The sequence below is a fragment of the Sinocyclocheilus rhinocerous genome, unplaced genomic scaffold (genome assembly GCF_001515625.1).
Source record: "Sinocyclocheilus rhinocerous isolate Xijiao unplaced genomic scaffold, SAMN03320098_v1.1 scaffold119, whole genome shotgun sequence".
Lineage (NCBI taxonomy): Eukaryota > Metazoa > Chordata > Actinopteri > Cypriniformes > Cyprinidae > Sinocyclocheilus > Sinocyclocheilus rhinocerous.
The window spans coordinates 804,850-823,319 of record NW_015654491.1 but is presented as its reverse complement, the minus strand read 5'-3'; the positions used below and the strand labels follow the sequence as shown (position 1 = coordinate 823,319).

The 18,470-nt window shown below is 35.1% G+C and overlaps 1 protein-coding gene across 1 annotated transcript in view; it reads left to right on the top strand.

The window, feature by feature from the left end:
• Positions 1-18,470, top strand: part of LOC107717099 (VPS10 domain-containing receptor SorCS3-like) — an 89,807-nt gene that overhangs the window by 32,530 nt on the left and 38,807 nt on the right. Inside the window, exons 3-14 of the mRNA XM_016523750.1 lie at positions 1,443-1,542; positions 1,632-1,790; positions 2,223-2,296; positions 5,143-5,207; positions 7,791-7,909; positions 9,705-9,794; positions 9,879-10,058; positions 10,878-11,024; positions 12,105-12,207; positions 14,708-14,784; positions 14,959-15,050; positions 17,924-18,031. Coding sequence (XP_016379236.1) covers positions 1,443-1,542; positions 1,632-1,790; positions 2,223-2,296; positions 5,143-5,207; positions 7,791-7,909; positions 9,705-9,794; positions 9,879-10,058; positions 10,878-11,024; positions 12,105-12,207; positions 14,708-14,784; positions 14,959-15,050; positions 17,924-18,031 — 1,314 coding nt within the window. The remainder of the gene's footprint in view (positions 1-1,442; positions 1,543-1,631; positions 1,791-2,222; positions 2,297-5,142; positions 5,208-7,790; positions 7,910-9,704; positions 9,795-9,878; positions 10,059-10,877; positions 11,025-12,104; positions 12,208-14,707; positions 14,785-14,958; positions 15,051-17,923; positions 18,032-18,470) is intronic.

The window sequence follows — 18,470 nt, the reverse complement described above, 5'->3', positions numbered from 1 at the left end:
TAGACCCGCCCTGAGTGAGCTGTCATCAGTCCGCCATTGTTTCACCGCTGGAGCAGATGTAGACAAGAATGACTCCTAAGCAATTGAGGTGTTCTGTTGTTGGATGTAATAATGAACATAGCAGTCGTCATTTACTCCCGACATCTGAGCCGCTGAAGATGCAGTGGATTACCTTTATTTCTGAAGGGAATGTGTCCCCGATCTACCTAAATGCGTCTATGTTCGCGCGAATCATTCATGATCCAGCCTCATCTACAGAAGAAGTGAGTATAAGGTTTTTTAATGAATCTTTGCAAATCGCCTTTCCTAATAATGTGCTAATTAGCAAGTTTCACGATGAATGCGGCTGAAGTAAACAGTCTCTCTGAGAGCGGCTCGGAACAGAGGGGAGGGGTCAGCAGAGCTCATTAACATTTAAAGGAAAATGCTACAAAACTGCTTGCTCTGATAAGAGCTGTTTTTGACAGGGTAAAAAATGTGTTTTTTTACACTACCATTGAGAAATTTGAACCAAACTATGTTACAGACTTTCCATTAAGACCCTAAAGAATCATATCAACTTGTGGAAAATGGGCATCCTATGACCCCTTTAATGGCTCTTTTGTCGCTTTTGCGCTTTCAGTCAGGACAGAAAAATTACATGATGCAGGAAACTTCTTGTGTCACACCCGGTTAGGACAAGCTGAATGCTTTTAAAAAATCCTCAGCTCTTCTTTTGTATTTTCACTTTGGTTTGTGCTTTGCTTGAAATCAAATGTCTGTGTGGGTCAATGACACACGAGTTTCGACAATAAAGAAAAGGAAACATCTTTAAAGTAAGGAAAATCTAAAGACATGTTTCAAGTGCCTAGAAATATACTCTTTTTATTGCTTTCATATTGTTTTGAAAAACTTCTACGCCATTTAAGAAAAGTTTCAGTTTAATGACTCGTGGTGTAATCATCAAGTAACATTTTTCTTGTACATATTTCTTGTGTCAGTGTACATGACAAATCATTATTTTGGCATATATACATATATATTAATTTTTCTTTCAAACATGAATTACTAAATATTAATGTCATAGTTTTGGAGGAGTCACACAAAAAAACAATGAAATCACAGAAGAGGTTGTATTCAAGTCATTGTATGAATTGAATTTTAATGTAACACTAATAAGGTTCTATTACTTGTTAACTATATTAATTAACATGAACTAGCAATGAAAAATACTTACAGTTCCATTAAATAATATTAACAGATGCAACTTTTAATAATGTATTAATAAATGTTGAATTGAACATGAACTAAGAATAATAAATGATTTAGAAGTATTTTTGTTAGTTCATGTTAACTAATGTAGTTAGCTAATGTTAACATATGTAAAGTGTTTCCATATTTAAAATAAATTAATAGATACAAAATATGGGCATCACATCAGTGACCTTTGTATGTATTTGCAGGTCAGTAGATTTTGGGACAACATATGAGAAGCTGGCGGATAAAGTGATGATCAGAACAATGCTGAGCTATCTGTACGTCTGTCCGACCAATAAGAGGAAGGTGAGTGTGTTGAAATGCGTCAGAGATACAGACGTACAAAACTGTCAGATAGAAAATATCAAGCTAATATAATTCTTCCTCTTCCTCAGATCCTGATTTTATCTGATCCGGAGGTGGAAAGTAGTTTACTTATCAGTTCTGATGAAGGAGTCACTTTTCAAAAGTTCAATATTAACTTCTATATCATGAGTCTTCTGTTTCACCCTACTCAGGAGAATTGGATTCTGGCCTATAGCCATGATCAGAGGGTATATACACACACACACACACACATGTCTGGTTTGCTATCCTTGTGGGGACTCTTCATATGTGTAATGGTTTTTCTACTGTACAGACCGTATTTTCTATTGCCCTACACCAACCCTACCCCTAAACCTACCCCTCACAGGAAACTTTGTGCATTTTTAGATTTTCAAAAAACTTCAATTTAGGTCCCCACCGTGACACGAGTCCCCACGAGTCTGTGTGTATTCAGGTTTAAGTCCCCACCAGAATAGAAAAACAGGTACACACACATACACGCGCACACACACACACACACACTGCCTCAAGAGGTTCTACTTCTACTGAACAATTAAAAGCAGATAATGTGGATAATTAAGTGTGAGCAAGATAATTACCTTTGTTGGCTGCAGTTAGGGATCTTACAGTGAATGTGTCTGTTTCTCTTTTGGCTGTAGCTTTATAGCTCATTGGACTTCGGTAAAAAGTGGATTCTTGTTCATGAGAGAGTAACTCCGGGGCGATTCTACTGGTACGACTCACATACACAGACACACAGAGTAATTTTTTTACTGATCATCAATCTCATATAACACGCCTACAGTGCAATTTCACACTGAAAATTAATCTGACTGCAAGAATATACCTGCATGCGCACACACACAATCACACTGAAAATTAATCCAATATTAAACCCACTCTCTACATCCAATACACTGACACTGATAAACTTACACACACACTTTCTATGTCTCTTTCCCTTCTCTGTTTCTCTATCTACCTCCATCTATCTCACTGTCATGTCACTTCTCTCTCCCCTGTGCTTCATATTAGTGTATGTGTGGAATTTTGATCAGGTTTTATATTTTAATCCCATCAGTGTGTGTTTGTGTGGGGTGTAGTCAAAATAACTGGTTGCCAGTCACATGCTCGATGAGCTGTGGAGACAGCCAACAACATGTCTTCACCCCTGGGTTTAACATCCCTATGCACACACATTTCTCTACATCCTTTCAAAAATATATAATACATCTTTTCTTTGCTGCTTTCTACTGCAACACACACACATACTGTAGACTGTATAGATTGTGTTTGTGTCACTGAAGCCCTGCTGTGTCAGGTTTGGTGACTACAAAAATGGAAAATGAAAAAGTTTAACCTCAGACTATAATGGGTCTCGGTGTCAGACTGGGTTTGAGAGGAATGTTTAACCCCCGTTCAATTATCCAAGTCTGAGTTTAACGTCTGAATGGGATTTAGAGAGATGTTGAATCTCAGACAGATAATTGAAAGAGAGGTTATTTTCAGACTGAAATTTTGAGAAGTGCTTTAATCTTAGACTGGGACTGAGAGAGACATTTAAACGCCGACTGAGATTATTGAAGGTGTTTAAATGTAGTATTATTTTGGTAAAACTTTCAATAAGTTTCAATTTGTTAACATCAGATAATGCATTAGGTATCATGAACTAACAATGAGCAATACATTTACAGCATTTATTAATCTTGATTAATGTTAATTTCTACACATGCTAATACATTTTTGCCATTTCAGGTTCAAGTAAATTCTATTTATAAATTAACAATAATCTGGATTAATAAATGCTGAAAAAAAAGCTGTTACTTCATTATACCTAATGTATTAATTAATGTTAATGAATTAAACCTTGTTTCTTTCTGGAGGTATCAAATGGCATTTTTAAGTACACACTGCTGTTCAAATGTTAAAAAAAAAACAGTAAAACTAGTAATATTATAAAATGTTATTACGATTTAAAATAACTGTTTTCTAATTTAATGTATTTTAAAATGTCATTTATTCCTGTAATGCAAAGCTGAATTTTCTGCAGCTATTACTCCAGTCTTCAGGGTCACGTGATCCTTTAGAAATCATTCTAATATGCTGATTTGCTGCTCAAGAAACATTTTGAAAAACATTTGAGTAAAAAACAACAACATTTTTTAGGATTATTTGATGAATAAAAAGTTTATTTGAAATATAAATCTTTTAAAATATTATAAATGTCTTTACTGTCACTTTTGATCAATTTAATGCATCCTTGCTTTAAAATAAAAGTTTTAATTTCTTTTAAAAAATCATACTAATCTCAAATTGTTTAATGGTAGCGTACATAAACAGTAATGCTGCATCGTAGATGAGCAAATTGGATTTACTTTCATCAGGAACTCTAGCTGATATATCTATATGTCTGTCAGTGATGGACCACTTCCAAATCACAGTCTGACACTTGAGATTGAGGATACAACTTTAATCTTTAATTTCATTGCCTGCCAACTTGAGGGACCGGGACTTCAGCAGTTTGTGGCTGACCATAGAAATGGTGAGCAACATGCCGTTTTCAAGTCAAGATCACGTGAAAATTTTTATGTTGAGATGGCAAGAAAATTACGTTGTGATCTCAAGAAAACAACCTTTTAAGGGGGTTTTAATGTCAGACTGGAACTGATAAAGAAGTTTAAAAGGGGTTTGATGTCAGACATGTAATGAGAGAGATGCTAATTCAGACCGAGATTAATAATAATCTGAGATTGAGACTGTAAATGGGATTTAATATCAAACTAGGGCTCTGTAGAGGTGGAATATCAGATTTTTACTGAAAGGTTTAATTTTGGATTGTAAGAATGACTTAATATCAGATTGTGACTGTGTTCAAACTGTCTCAGAAGAAAATATGGATGACAAAAGACAAGACATTAAGATGATTAAAACCCTCAGAAAGAGGATATGATGGTGAGTGTGTGTGCGTCACAGGTGAAAATAGGTAATAGGTAAGAAATGAAAGTGTGTATGTGATGGAGAATGGTTTGTGGGAGTGAGCTCTGTGTGTGTGTGCGCGCGTTTTTGTGACATATGAGGACACACATTTGTATAATGACATGGGTATGACATAGGTATTACAACGAGAAGGTGACTTATGAGGACATTACCCCATGTCCCCATTTTTCAAAACGCTTATAAATCATACAGAGTGAGTTTTTTTGAGAAAGTAAAAATGCACAACGTTTCCTGTGAGGGGTAGGGTTAGATGTACGGTTGGTGGTGTGTGTGTGTGTGTGTGTGTGTGTGTGTGTGTGTGATTAATTGCTATCAGAGCAACAATAAGGATTCATTGGAGACAGACTGTCTCCTACTGGAGCTGTGGAATTATGCTGTCCATCACCACCCCTCCATTCTTCCCCTCTCCTCTTCCATCATTCCATCACTCTCATGCTATTACCATACTCATCCGTCCGTCCCCTGCTGGCACCTCCTTCTCTTTCTTTCCTTCTTCATCTCCTCTCCACTGGAGCCCTTCCTGATTGTTTTCCTCTCTTCTGTTCTTTTTTGTATTCTGACTTTTTCTTTTTTCATTTTTAGGGCACTGAGTGGTCTGGATAAAGAGGCAGACCTGGTGCACATCGAGGCTCGAACTGACAGTGGACGTTAGTCTCTTTCTTTTCCTTCTTTTCCCTCCTTTGCCCCTCAAATTTTGTCTTTTTTTTTCTCCTGCTTTTTGAGTTTCTCTCTTCCTCCCCTCCTAGCGCTCTCACCCTGTCTTTCTTACTTTCTCTCCAGCCTCCTATGCTTTTTTTCCTGTGTCGCAGTGAAAAATGAACATATGAATTGTGGACAACAGTAAATTCAATAGTAAATGGTTCTGGCTTGGTTCTGGCCGACTGTTGCACTTATGTTTTATCCTTGTGGGACAGTGTTGTGCATTAAACTCGATTGATATGAGCCTGACACAACACAACCGGCCCTAAGCTTCGGACAGTCTAACAACAACAATACATTTAAATGTGTTATGAGTGATGCAGTGGTTACACCAAACTAAATTTGAAGCACAGGGAAATGGAGAAGGTGGCAAAAGCTTCTTTAGTTTTCAGGCGGTAATAATCAAACCTCTTCTAAAAGAAGGATTTGAACCAGCTCTTTCAATCCGTTCAACAGAAATATTTAACAGGCCATTTTATCTGTCCGTGCCTTCACAGTAGAGCAGGCATGTGGAATCAGAGTTGGGCAAAATTCAGAATTGAAGAATTGGCTCTTTTTCAATTCACGAGTTGCAAATTAAATTCAATTGGCCACACCCCGAAGGAAGTTGAATTTGAATGACAGGAAGAGGAATTTAGTGAACTGTATTTCAGTTAAATAGGTTTGCAAAAAGGCCAGAAACTGTGATTCAGTTGGATTCATTCAGACCGTTCACTCATGCACTGCAGTGGTTTCTCATTTGAAGTGGTTTCTAACACTGAAACAATAATGGGATATTTCATAAGAAAACAAAAAGAACGCTGGGTGAGGTGGATATTTACCTTCAATTAATTGTAGAAAACAAAACTTGCAAATGTACTACTTGCAAATCTTCTATTGTTTTTCAATCACGAAACAGCTCTATAAAAAAATATAGGCAAATTTATATGGGCAAACTTTTTTGCTGGGGGCCTGTGCCCCAGTACTGATGAAAAGCTAGAAACCACCCTGCACACAGGTAATGCTTTCTAGGAAGTGTCCTTGCGCTCCAATTTACTGAATATGATGAAGTCTCTATGCTTATAAAGCTTTAAATTTCAAGGCTTTTAAACTTTCAAATGGTTTTCAAAAGACAGGACAAACTTTGTTATTTTTTAGTTTAAAATTACTGTTGAACTTTTTGAATTTCCAATTAATTTTAATTCTGCTTTCATGTAGAACATGGATTCTATAGAGGCTCACAAAGCCTATATTTGTGTTAAGGGGTATTCTGATTTATTGTACTGGACAATCTGGTGATAAAAATGTGATGAGAAATGCAGTACAATAAACAGGGATTTTGTTGGTTTAAATTAAACTTTACATTTGAGATGCATTGTTTTATCAGTCACATGCTATAGATAGTTAAATAAGTATTGACCAAAAATTCAAATTGATGTTGTTTTGACTGACTTTCTTCCATGAAACACAAAATGAGAAATGTTTAACAATAATCACACATTCTTTTCTAACCAGTAAAAGCAGAGAGTAAACAGGTGATATCAAGCCCAAAAATAACCAAAGGCATATTAAAAGTAGTCCAGATAATTGTGCAATAGCTGTATATGTGAAACAGACAAAATTTTAAACCAGAGTTATTATTCTTAGTGCTAATTCAAAGTTAATTATTCTTAAAAGTTTTTTTTTTTTAAATCACCATAGGCTAGTGGCTATACATTTGGCATACACACAAATCTTATTTGTACATGGAGCATATTCAATCTTATAACAATTAAGACGTACTGCATACTGAGACGTACTTGACATCAGTGACACCTCTGTGTCTTTTAATCAAACATGATAAACTGCTTTGCAAAGTGAAAGTGCAACTGATTTGAGATATTTTTGAGATAAAGTAAAAGATCTGGAATATAAGGGGAAGTAAATGACACATTTTTAATTTTTGTGAGAAGTATGTCCTCAGTCTTCAAGTTGTCAGTGATGGTGTTCAAGTAGAGATTTGAAATGGATTTTTAAGTTCTTTATGAACTTTGTAAAGATATTTAAAGCTATTTTATATAAAGCAATTTTATCCATGTAAAAATAACTCCTTTAAATGTGATCTCAAAACATACAATAAAAAATATATAAAATAGTTATAAAAGATCTCCTACTCTTCGTTTTGTTCAGAGATACCTGAAACAAATAAAAAAAGTTATTCCTAATCTGTTGTTTCTTTGTTGGGCTCTTATTTTCTTTCTGTCTTTGCTCTCACCCCTCTGTCTTTCTCTGTACTTTTACTCCCACCCCCTCTTTCTCTCCTTTCTGAGTGAGGATGGATAGCTAGTAGAGAGACTGATAATGGAGAGCACTGATTAATTTGGCTAGACATAGAGATGTGTGGGAAGTTTGTGTATAGGTTCTAGATTGTGTTTGTTGTGTGGGTGTGTGTGTGTGTGCCAGCGAGAGTGAGAGAGATATTGATCATCTGTTTTTTTTTTTGGTGTAGATCAAGGTGTTCTTGCGCACAAGCGTATCCTGTGTTGATAAATCTGTGTGTGTGTGTCTCACAGAAATGCAGTACATTACGTGCCGAGCACAAAAGTGTTCAGAGGAGGGTAGGCAGTATCCATTCAGCGGCCGAATTGACACCAACTCGCTCGTAGTGCAGGACCAATACATCTTCTTACAGGTACAGATGTGTGTGCGTTTCATTATAAGCGTTTGTGATTTAGATTGGTGTGGGAGATACCAAAAATGTGTGTGTGTGTGTGTCACGATAATCTCTGTCTGACTCTTTTTATAGCCCTCCTTTTATCTCTGTCTGTGCCGTGTAAGTGAGTGATAACCATTGAAACCAGACTCTCCATCTTTAACAGCAGACCAGGGGAGGACAGGACACGGTTTTGAGTGAGAATCCCAAACCTGGACCCTCCTCTGTCAATACAAGCGACTTTCTTTGACTTCTGTTGCTTGAAGCTGTTGGATTTGAGTTGACAGAGAATAATGAGGTTATTGATTCAAAAAGCGCAGGAACAAGAGACTGTCTGACACCCCACACCTCTCACAGGAAAAACACAGTGTAGCACCATCCTCACCCTGTAAAGTGGACACACACACACACACACACAGAGACAAACTGCCTCATTCTTTGGACATCCAAGCTCTATTGACACTGGATCAATCGAAGCATTAGAGCTTTAATGCACTATCTTTACAACCTAATAGCTACAATCTACTTGATAAGAGTGTGTACAACATGTGTGTAGGTCAGGTTTTGCTAACATTCAATACATTTACATTGCACTTTAAAAGTTCAATTTCAGTATGACTAAAACAATAGTTTGCTACCAAAATGTTTTTTATGCTTTTGTGAATTCGGACTAAGAGATTATGCGATTGTATCTTGGCTTCGGCCAACATGTCTACATGTTAACTGGACTACAATTGGCCTTGAAGTTGTGCATTTACCTTAAAAGAAAGATATGTATTTGATCCTTCAAATATTTGATTACACATTGTGTACCCCCATCCCCTTCTCTCCCCCCTTTTTTTTTTAAACAAAAAACATAATAAAACTAAAAAGGAAAAATAAAAAATGGATTGTGTGAGGTAGTGTTGTCACAATACTATCATTTCTAACTCTAACAATTGCTTGAAAAATATTTCTATATTTATATTTAATATTTGTATTTTCTTTTTTTATTATATATAATATCATTATCAATACCACAGGGAAAAATTGGCACAAAAATACTAAATTTGATAAGTATTTAAAATAATTTACTTTTAAGTTGATAAGAAAAAGTTGAAAAGTTTTATGAGATTCCTCAGCCGAAATAAATAATAATAATAATTATTATTAATTTTGTAATTCTGTTAATTAATTTAGTTTTTATTTTTTTTACTTTACACTATAGTGTAAAATTACTTATGATTTGCAAGAGTTAAACCCTCTGGCTTTTATTTTGGCGGAAACTGCAATTTTTGTGAAAACAGGTTTGCAAATGTGTTTCATTACAAATGTAGTGAAATGCTGTAATTATCTGTCCACAAAAATGTAAGAAATTATGTGAATGGCAAACACTGTGTACCCAAAGGCTCACAGCACATGCAGAGATAGATTTCACTACATATACCATGAACCAAGCCGATAATATTGAGACTGATAATATTTTTTATAATAATCTATATAACAGTAATAATAGTAATGAATGAGTATTGTATTGTTGTTGTTAATAACAATAATATACTACTTTATTATTGTTATCATCATCATCACAAAAAAAGAGGAAATCCAAGTATTTGAGTTCAAGCCGCTCTGAGATGCTGAAAACATTGGATCATGAGTGATGGAAAGTTCCCTCTATGATAAACAAGCAAACATGGGTTCTGACTGGTGTGAAGTGCTGATCTGTTGTAAATCCTTGTAACTATGCTTTCTCTGACTTTGTGTGTGTGTGTGTGTGTGTGTGTGTGTGTATCAGTTAACCACAGCAGGAAGAACTACATACTTTGTGTCCTATCAGCGAGGGCCCTTCAGGACCATACAGCTCCCTAAATACTGTCTACCCAAAGTAAGATACATGACATAGCACTAGCTGTCACAAATAAGTTGTCAGATGAAATGTATGTGGCTCTAACAGCTGTTCTCCGTGCAGGACATGCACATTGTCAGTACAGATGAGGGGCAAGTGCTGGCAGCAGTGCAGGAGTGGAACGAAAATGACACCTACAGTCTGTACATCTCTGACACACCTGGAGTTTACTTCACCCGCTCACTCCCAAACCTCCATACCTTCCGCAGTCTTGCAGGAAACCTCATTGTGGATGTCTACAAGGTCTGCAAATATGATTGTACGGCCTGATGGTGCTTGCCAATTAAGTTTAAGAAGTCGACCATCTTGAATGTTCACATATGAATGTTGTGTGCAATTAGGAAAACTTCGGTAATTACCATGGCTTTCGCCAGGAATTTTGAAAGTAGAACAGGGAACAGTGCAATGCAGCACAAAACAGCAGTGTTTGAAGTTATGCAGTGAAACGCTATGAATACAAAGAGAAGAAAATCTGATAATGAGAACAACTCAAAACGAAGTGTAAGCAAAAATGCAAAGAGAAACGAGGCTTATCTGCAATAATGTAGAACCTGATATTTTTTCGTTCTCCTCTTTTCCTTCTAGGCAAAAAACACCAACTAATATCTGTAATTGTAAAAAAAAAGAAAAAAAAAGAACTGATAATATTTTTACAGTGATAATCTTACAAACAGTAAAAAAATTTTTTTTTTAATTATTACTACTACTACTACTACTACTACTACAACTACTAATAATAATAGCATAAGAATAATGTACTGATTTATTATATTATTATTATATTTATATTATGTAAGTTATAATATTAATTTAAATTATAATAATTTAGTAGACGCACAAACTAATGTTTATAATTGAACATACAGTACTGATAATATTTTTATAATCTATATAACAGTAATAATAGTAATAAATGAGTATTGTATTGTTGTTGTTGTTAATAATAACAATAATATACTACTTTATTATATCATTATTATCATCATCATCATCATCATCACACAAAAAAAAGAGGAAATCCAAGTATTTGAGTTCAGATCACTTTTGTCCTGTCCTGTAAAGGTGGCGGGTGTTAGTGGACTGATCATAGCCAATAAGAAAGAAGACGCACAGATGAGAACGTATATCACCTACAACAAAGGCCAGACATGGAGCTTACTACAGCCTCCAGCGAAAGACACCACAGGACATGACATCAACTGCAACCTGGTGAGACCCAATGAACTAATCCAGATATTTCCTACTAAACATGAAGACATTGCCAAAAAAGCATAGATCACCAACATAAAAGTAGGGGAAATGCTATTTAACATAAAACAGCTATTAAAAATGTTGATCCTATTAGAGTGACACGCCCACTTTTATTGAAAACAAGCACTCCATCAGAGCCAGTCACACCCACTATATTCATTACATTACACTCAGACCCACCTACTTAACTATGGTCAGATGAAAACAAGACATTACAGTGTTGACACGTTTTTCATTTGATGCATTTTTACAGTGGAGCCCTGCAGAGAGGAACTCCTTTAGTCTCACAGTGAAATGAGCGTGAACCACCAGCTACCAAACAATAGCTCTGAATTCAGTGCTTTCTGATGGTTTGATTAAGACACACTACCTTCTCTGTATCTTTGTAATGACTTTCACTGATGTTTTACACTGTTCTGGAAGATTGGTGATTTCAATTAAAACATACATTGAACAACTGGAGTCCATTTATCAGCAGATCTCAGAAAGTCTTAATTACTGTTTTTTTCTACTGCACCAAACGACAGTGGGTTCAGTGTTTGCACATGTGTTGTCATTCTTTGGAAAGACAAGATGAAACAAGTTGTTTTTTTTCCCCAGTCCTTTTATTTTGGAACTCATTACCAACTTTAAACAACTGCTGGTACAAGAATTCAGACGCTTGTACACACAGAATAAAAGTTTGTTGCTTACTTGCATATGAAATTAGTTTTGAATCACTAGGTGGTTGATTGCATTTAACTATACTGATTTTTGACACTGTATTGACACTGAATTCTAATTGCCATAATTACATCATGATTTTTCTGAAGCTCTGAAATCAAAGATTAGATTTTTTTCGTTTCCAAAAAAAACTGGGTCACTCTAAATGTAAGGGATACTAAAAAATATGGGCAAAAGCAGCAGAGACATGAAGCGGATTCATTTGCATGACTTTTGAAAGCTGATGCTACAGTCGGTTGATACAGGGGAGATTATGTAGATAGATGTAAATGTATTGAAATATAATTTAATACTGTGTAATGTTCTAATTTTCAGCCCTCGTGCTCCTTGCACCTTCTCCTGCAGATGCCTGAAAACCCCTACACACCTGACACTATCTCCACCAAACACTCCGCTCCAGGGATTATAGTGGCCACAGGTGTGTGTGTGTCGGGGGGGGTTAGGGATAGGGTTAGGGTTAGCCTTTATTGTTTTTATGCTTGTGGTGTCTTGAGTCCCCCAGAAGTTTCTGATAAATTAGAGTGAAGAATGGGTATAAATGTGCATGCTTTTAAATGCAGATAGAGTTTGAGTGGCCAAATCACGGCTTTCAATTTGTTACATCTTTGTGTTTTTCAGCTGCAGAGTTTGGCATGATTGGAACAAAAACTCATTTCACTCTGTTCTTTTGCTTGTCAGACTCATTATAAAGTTATCTTCAAAACTCAAGCCCAAATAGCTTCCTGCATGAGACTAGATAGATGCACACTCAAAAAGTCAGTCATGCAGAGCACGCAGAAAATATGACCGGTGTCTTCCACATTCATAATGGCCTGTCATGTCCAACAGCTGTTCCGCAATCACTTTCCCATGCTCAGAGTGTATAAATATGGGACTTGAAAAATGTTTTTTTTGTTTGTTTGTTTTGTTTTGTCACTGACAGCAGTTCATCATCAGGCGCCATGATGATTGTGGTCTTTGAGGGCACTCATACCCACCAGACAATATGCACCAGGAATTTATTGTGAAATCATAGATTATAGCTTTAAAATTATATTTCTGTGCAGTGGCAAAATGTAACTAAAAAAATATGTTAACCTAAATGACTTAAATCAGGTCTCGTAGACCAGGGGTTTTCAAACTGGACCCCCTCAATTAACTGATTAATAGAAATCCAAAGAACCCCAATGGGGGCTGTAAAAGGGCACAAAATATTAGGGCATTTAATTAAGTAAATTAAAATATTAATGAAACAATTTTTATATTCAACAAAGTTTATAATATTATAATTTTATTAGGGATGCACGATAATATAGGAACGTTATTGGAATCGGCCGATAATGGCTTAAAAAATCAATATCGGCATGGCCGATTATGCCGATATGCCTTGCCGATAAGATTAATACCTCACATGCTTAGGCTGTGCTAGGCTAGCGATAAGATCACATCAGCAGTGTGGTCATTCTTGAATCAGACTTTTTCGTGAAGGATGATTAAATTCAATGTTTTGGATCGCTGGATTTAATTTGAGAATGCACGTACAGAATGACGCGTCCTTTGTACGATAGAGTCAGCAGTCCCTAGCGTGTGCAGCAGCAGCATCCCTGGAGTCCTATTGCTCATCCGGTAAGGCGTTTTATTTACTTTGGGGGTGCTGTTTGCCTACTTGTAATAAAATGAAAGTAAAATATACAAATAAAATTAATTGTGTTTCTGATTACATAAAACTGTAATGATGTTATAAAGTCACAAGTATGTTTTGATTTAAAGGTCAGAAGCTATAGCTTACATAAATAAAAATCACAAACATGACATTTGTAAATGAAATAATTTTATATATAAAGATTTATTCGCTAATGTGTTAAAAAAAAAATTCAAACGGATTATGAAAACTTGAATACAAGGAGCTCTAAAAGATTTTCAGATTTTTTACAACTATTTTGCTTTAGACTATCTAGAAATGTTAAATCTTAAAATAAAATGTTAAGGTTACCACTGCATCTGTCTGTAAAAAAAAATGCAGTGATTGATTTATAGTTGATTTATAGTTATTTTTTAAAGCTTTCAATGTACTTTCATTATAAAATAACTTCATTGTTGTTTATTTAATTCTAACAAGAAAGTTTTTGTTAAAAACTTAACCAAAATTAAAAATAATTTGTTTATAACCTCTGCACAGGAGAAGACTTGGTGTTGTTTCCAACAAAAGGAAATATATCAGTATCTGCATCGGCTATCGGCCAAAATTAGTTGAAAAACATTGGCATATCAGATATCGGCAAAAATCCAATATCATGCATCCCTACATTTTATTGTGCTTTCTAAAGACTGGTCCGAAATCATGAGATTACTAGTGATTTGTATTAAAGGACTTGTGAATTATTCTTGTAATAGCACCAAATATCTGCTTATAGTTTTTTTGTAAAAAAAATCAAAATAAATTAAAATAAAATAAATGTTTATTTTAGAAATGCTGTCAAACTAATATTTTATTTTAAGTTACAATTGGCTTTGGTACAGTGACAACATAAAAGATAATAATTTAAACAGCTACTGATGGAAACAATTTCCTTTTTTTCTTTACAATGTCACACTTAATATAATACATGGAGCTTAGACCATGAAATGACCTGTAAAAGACAGATTTTGATCATCTATGCTCAATTACTGCTTAAATGTGTGAAAACTAATCAATCAAAATTCAATAGTTTTGCCTTTGTAGTGCATACAGTAATTACCTAAATATGCTTAATAGCACAGATCACTTGTTCATTGTTTTTTGTTTGGTTTTGTTTATTTTTTATTGTATTTGATTTGATTTGATTTTATTCTTATAAACTCTAGTGAAATAGAATCAAATCTCATCCGCCAATATATCTCCAGCATATGCATGGTGAATAATCTGTCTGTCATAGTTACAGCAGTATTTTCTCTCTCAGGTAACATTGGGCCCGAGCTTTCCTTCTCTAATACAGGAATGTTCATCTCCTCTGATGCCGGAAACACATGGAGACAGGTAAACCACTCACCTGCTCACAGTCACCTCCTTAATTATAGACTGTAGTGTAGTCTTAAGATTACAAGCACCCTGTCCCTGATCACCACTTAAACTACCTTAAACTAAAAGAAATGTGAGAAACACAAAGAAACAGAATGCTGAAATACCGTGTTGGTTTTTGATACCTTGTAGATTTTTGAGGAGGAGCACAGTGTCTGGTTTTTGGACCATGGAGGGGCTTTATTAGCTGTTACACAATCTGCTGTACCAACACGCCATTTATGGTAAGACAAAAAAGGATGTTTTTTTCCTTAAACACATATTTATAAATTCACTGCCTTGCAAATTTTATTGAACAACATCAATCCACAAATCTAATTTGTGATGCAGCCTGGAATCAATATGACACCATGTTCATTCATTTAGGCCAGAGGAGAACTAATCCCCTGACTGAGCCTGGTTTCTCCCAAGATTTTTTCTTAATTTCTGTCACCTTGCCACTGTTGCCTTTGGTTTGCTTAGTTGGGGTTTAAAAGACACTTAATATTCAAAAACAGTATAGATTTGATGGCACTAACACAGATAAGAACAAAACGTGAACTGAACTGAGCTGATTAATGCCACTATCCCCTGTAGAGCTGCTTTATATCTGAAATAAATCTGTTCATAATTGACGTATTTTGCAACATTGACACTGTTACTGAACTGAATTGAATCAATATTTACTGACTCGAATTGAATAACTACACTATTGTATTACACTATACTTCAGCAGAGCTGCTTATCACTGAATTGAACTTTTACACAGTTATTGAACTGAACTGAATCAACACTAAAATGACTGGAGCTAAATAATGACACTTGTCTTGTTGCAGCTGATGTATAGCAGAATTTGGATTTGCCTCATTTTTAAAGTTTGCATTGATTTGGTTACTTTCCTGTTTAATACTGTGAAGCTGCTTTGAAACAATCTCTGTTGTATAAAGTGCTATAAAAATGGTAACACTTTAGAATAATGGTCCGTTGTTAACAAATAACTCTGTTGTGATTAGTAATTAATTGGTTATTCTTTATTAATTGGTCATAGTTCGCAAGTAGTTCTCAATGAGGATATATTTTTTAGTAATTATCAAATATCTAATAAGTAACTACCTTTGTCCTAAATTTGCTACTACTTACTGCTTAGTTAATCTTGCTTCTCTATTAGTTAATAGTATTAAGTTAAGTGTTAATGTAGTACTACCTATTACTTCCTGCATAGTTACTTGTTAACAATGGACCATTATTCTAAAGTGTTACCGATTATGCATTTTTGAGTTTATGCAGTTTATCTCTAACTTTTTGGATATTTTTTATTCAGACTAAGTTTTTGAAGTTCCCACATGCTTAAACGTCAGCTTTGATATGAGGACTGGCAGATATAAACAGCAGGCAATAGGTCTTATCATATCAAACATTTGGAATCCTTTCAGCGAAAGTGCCTGTCATGGCTTTGTAGTGCAGGTGGCTGTGTTTGCCAGGGCTTTTATGCTCACGTTGGGGGGGTTAAGGTTTGAAGCAGAGGTGGGATTCAGTGGGCTTCCATTCACATGTTGTTCCTGTCACGTCACACACGCGGCTTTGATGTGTTAAGCTCTGAAATGTTGTCAGGATCAATTAGGCTGCGGAAGATAATTTGTATCCTCCTGTGGCTTGCTGTTAGAACAGGAGTCAGATGTGTGTGTGGGTGTTCAGCCATCAACTCGGGTGACTTTGACCCATATCTACAACAACAGGAACACCAAACCAGAAAATCTTTCCTTTCTACATGAAAAGATCCCACGAAGAGACTGTTACATCTGTTAGAAACAATAATAAAGAGAACAGTAAACCTTTAAAAGCATTGTGAAGATATACACTAGCATTCAAATGTTTGGGGTCGGTTTTTACGATTTTTGATGTTTTTGAAAGAAGTCTCATATGCTCATCAAAGCTGCATTTATTTGATCAAAATACAGTAAAAACAGTAATATTGTGAAATATACTGTGTAAAATCAGTTTTCTGTTTTAATATATTTTAAATTGTAAATTTGATCCTTCAGAAATCACACATGATCCTTCAGAAATTATTCTAATATGTCTATTTGGTGCTCAAGAAACCTTTTTTTTTCAGGATAAATTGATTAATAGAAAGTTCAAAAGAACAGCATTTATTTGAAGAAAAACTTTTGTAGCATGATAAATGACTTTACTGTAACTGTTGATCAATTTATTGCATCCTTGAATAAAAGTATTAATTTCTTTAAAAAAAAAATCATCATACTGTTCCCAAACTTCTATACACAATAAAGAGTATAGAATGGAAAAGCGATTGATGTTATGCACTAATTGTGTGTATTAAAAGCATACCAATTCCACACAGAATGTGTGCTGGTTTTATGGGATTTATGCAGAATTCTGCAGACTCAGCAATGTGAGAGAGTTGCATTGGTTATTGAAAGTAAGAAAAAAAAAAATTTCTGCTGAAATTAACTTAATCTAAACTAAGATCCCCAAAAACACGACTATGACTAACCAGTAAGTTTAGGTTGAACATTCAATGCTCACAGAACAAAGAAAACAAGAGGGCTCTAAATTCACAAGAATAGTTGTCATGAACACAACCAGGTGCTTTAAAATACAAGACATTCATAGAAAGACCAAAATCTGAAAACAAAACACACTGAGGAGCCACTTACCCAGAGCAAAATAATAAAAAATAATGCAAAGGACAGAAAGAAAGTAGAATAAAGAGATGCGACATAAAAGAACAATGAAATGCAAAATAGACTGAATGTGTAATGAGACATAATATGCATTTTACATGACTATTAATGATTAGAGGGTAATGTAAACACAAGTGGGGTATGGTGAATGATTTTGTCTTGATATTTTTCAAAGAGCATATATTAGATTGGATTTTAATGTAATTATGCAGATGTAACCCACATTGAATGTTAATGAAGTGACTCCACAATGACTTGTTTTTGTGGATCCGATAAATATTCTCAGATGACTGAAAAAATGCATCTTCTATTTCTATGTCTTTGTCAAATGTGCACTGTACAGTATATTAATCAGAATATGAACCGAATCTGCTTTGCCAGTGAAATGATTTGTGAAATGTATGTGTGTCTAGGATTAGTTTGGATGAAGGCCGGCAGTGGGACAAACTCAGCTTTTCGTCTACACCCCTATTTGTTGATGGGGTTTTGATGACTCCAGAGACTGAGAATCACATCATAACGTAAGAATCATTTCACCTCGTCTTCTCAGTCACACTGATCCAAATGGTCCAGGAGGTGTCAGTGATGAACCTTCACTTACTTGGGATCATTATTATCAGATTAAATCTTTTCATTTGCATGTCTGCATGCCTGGACTATGATCCTCGCACTTTCTTGTACTGGTAACACTGACACTTCCTTCTTGTTAGTCATTTACGGATTTGCCATAGCAATATGTGTCATTTAAAGGGTTAGTTCACCAAAAAAATGAAAATTAGCCCACAAATTACTCACCCTGAAGTCATCCTAGGTGTATATGACTTTCTTCTTTCTTACTTCCAGTCGGAGTTATATTAAAAATTGTCTTTGATATTTCAAGCTGTTTAATGCCACTCAGCGGGTGTTGCATGCATCAGTCCAAAAGAAGTTAAATAAAAAGCGCCCATCCATTAAAAAAAA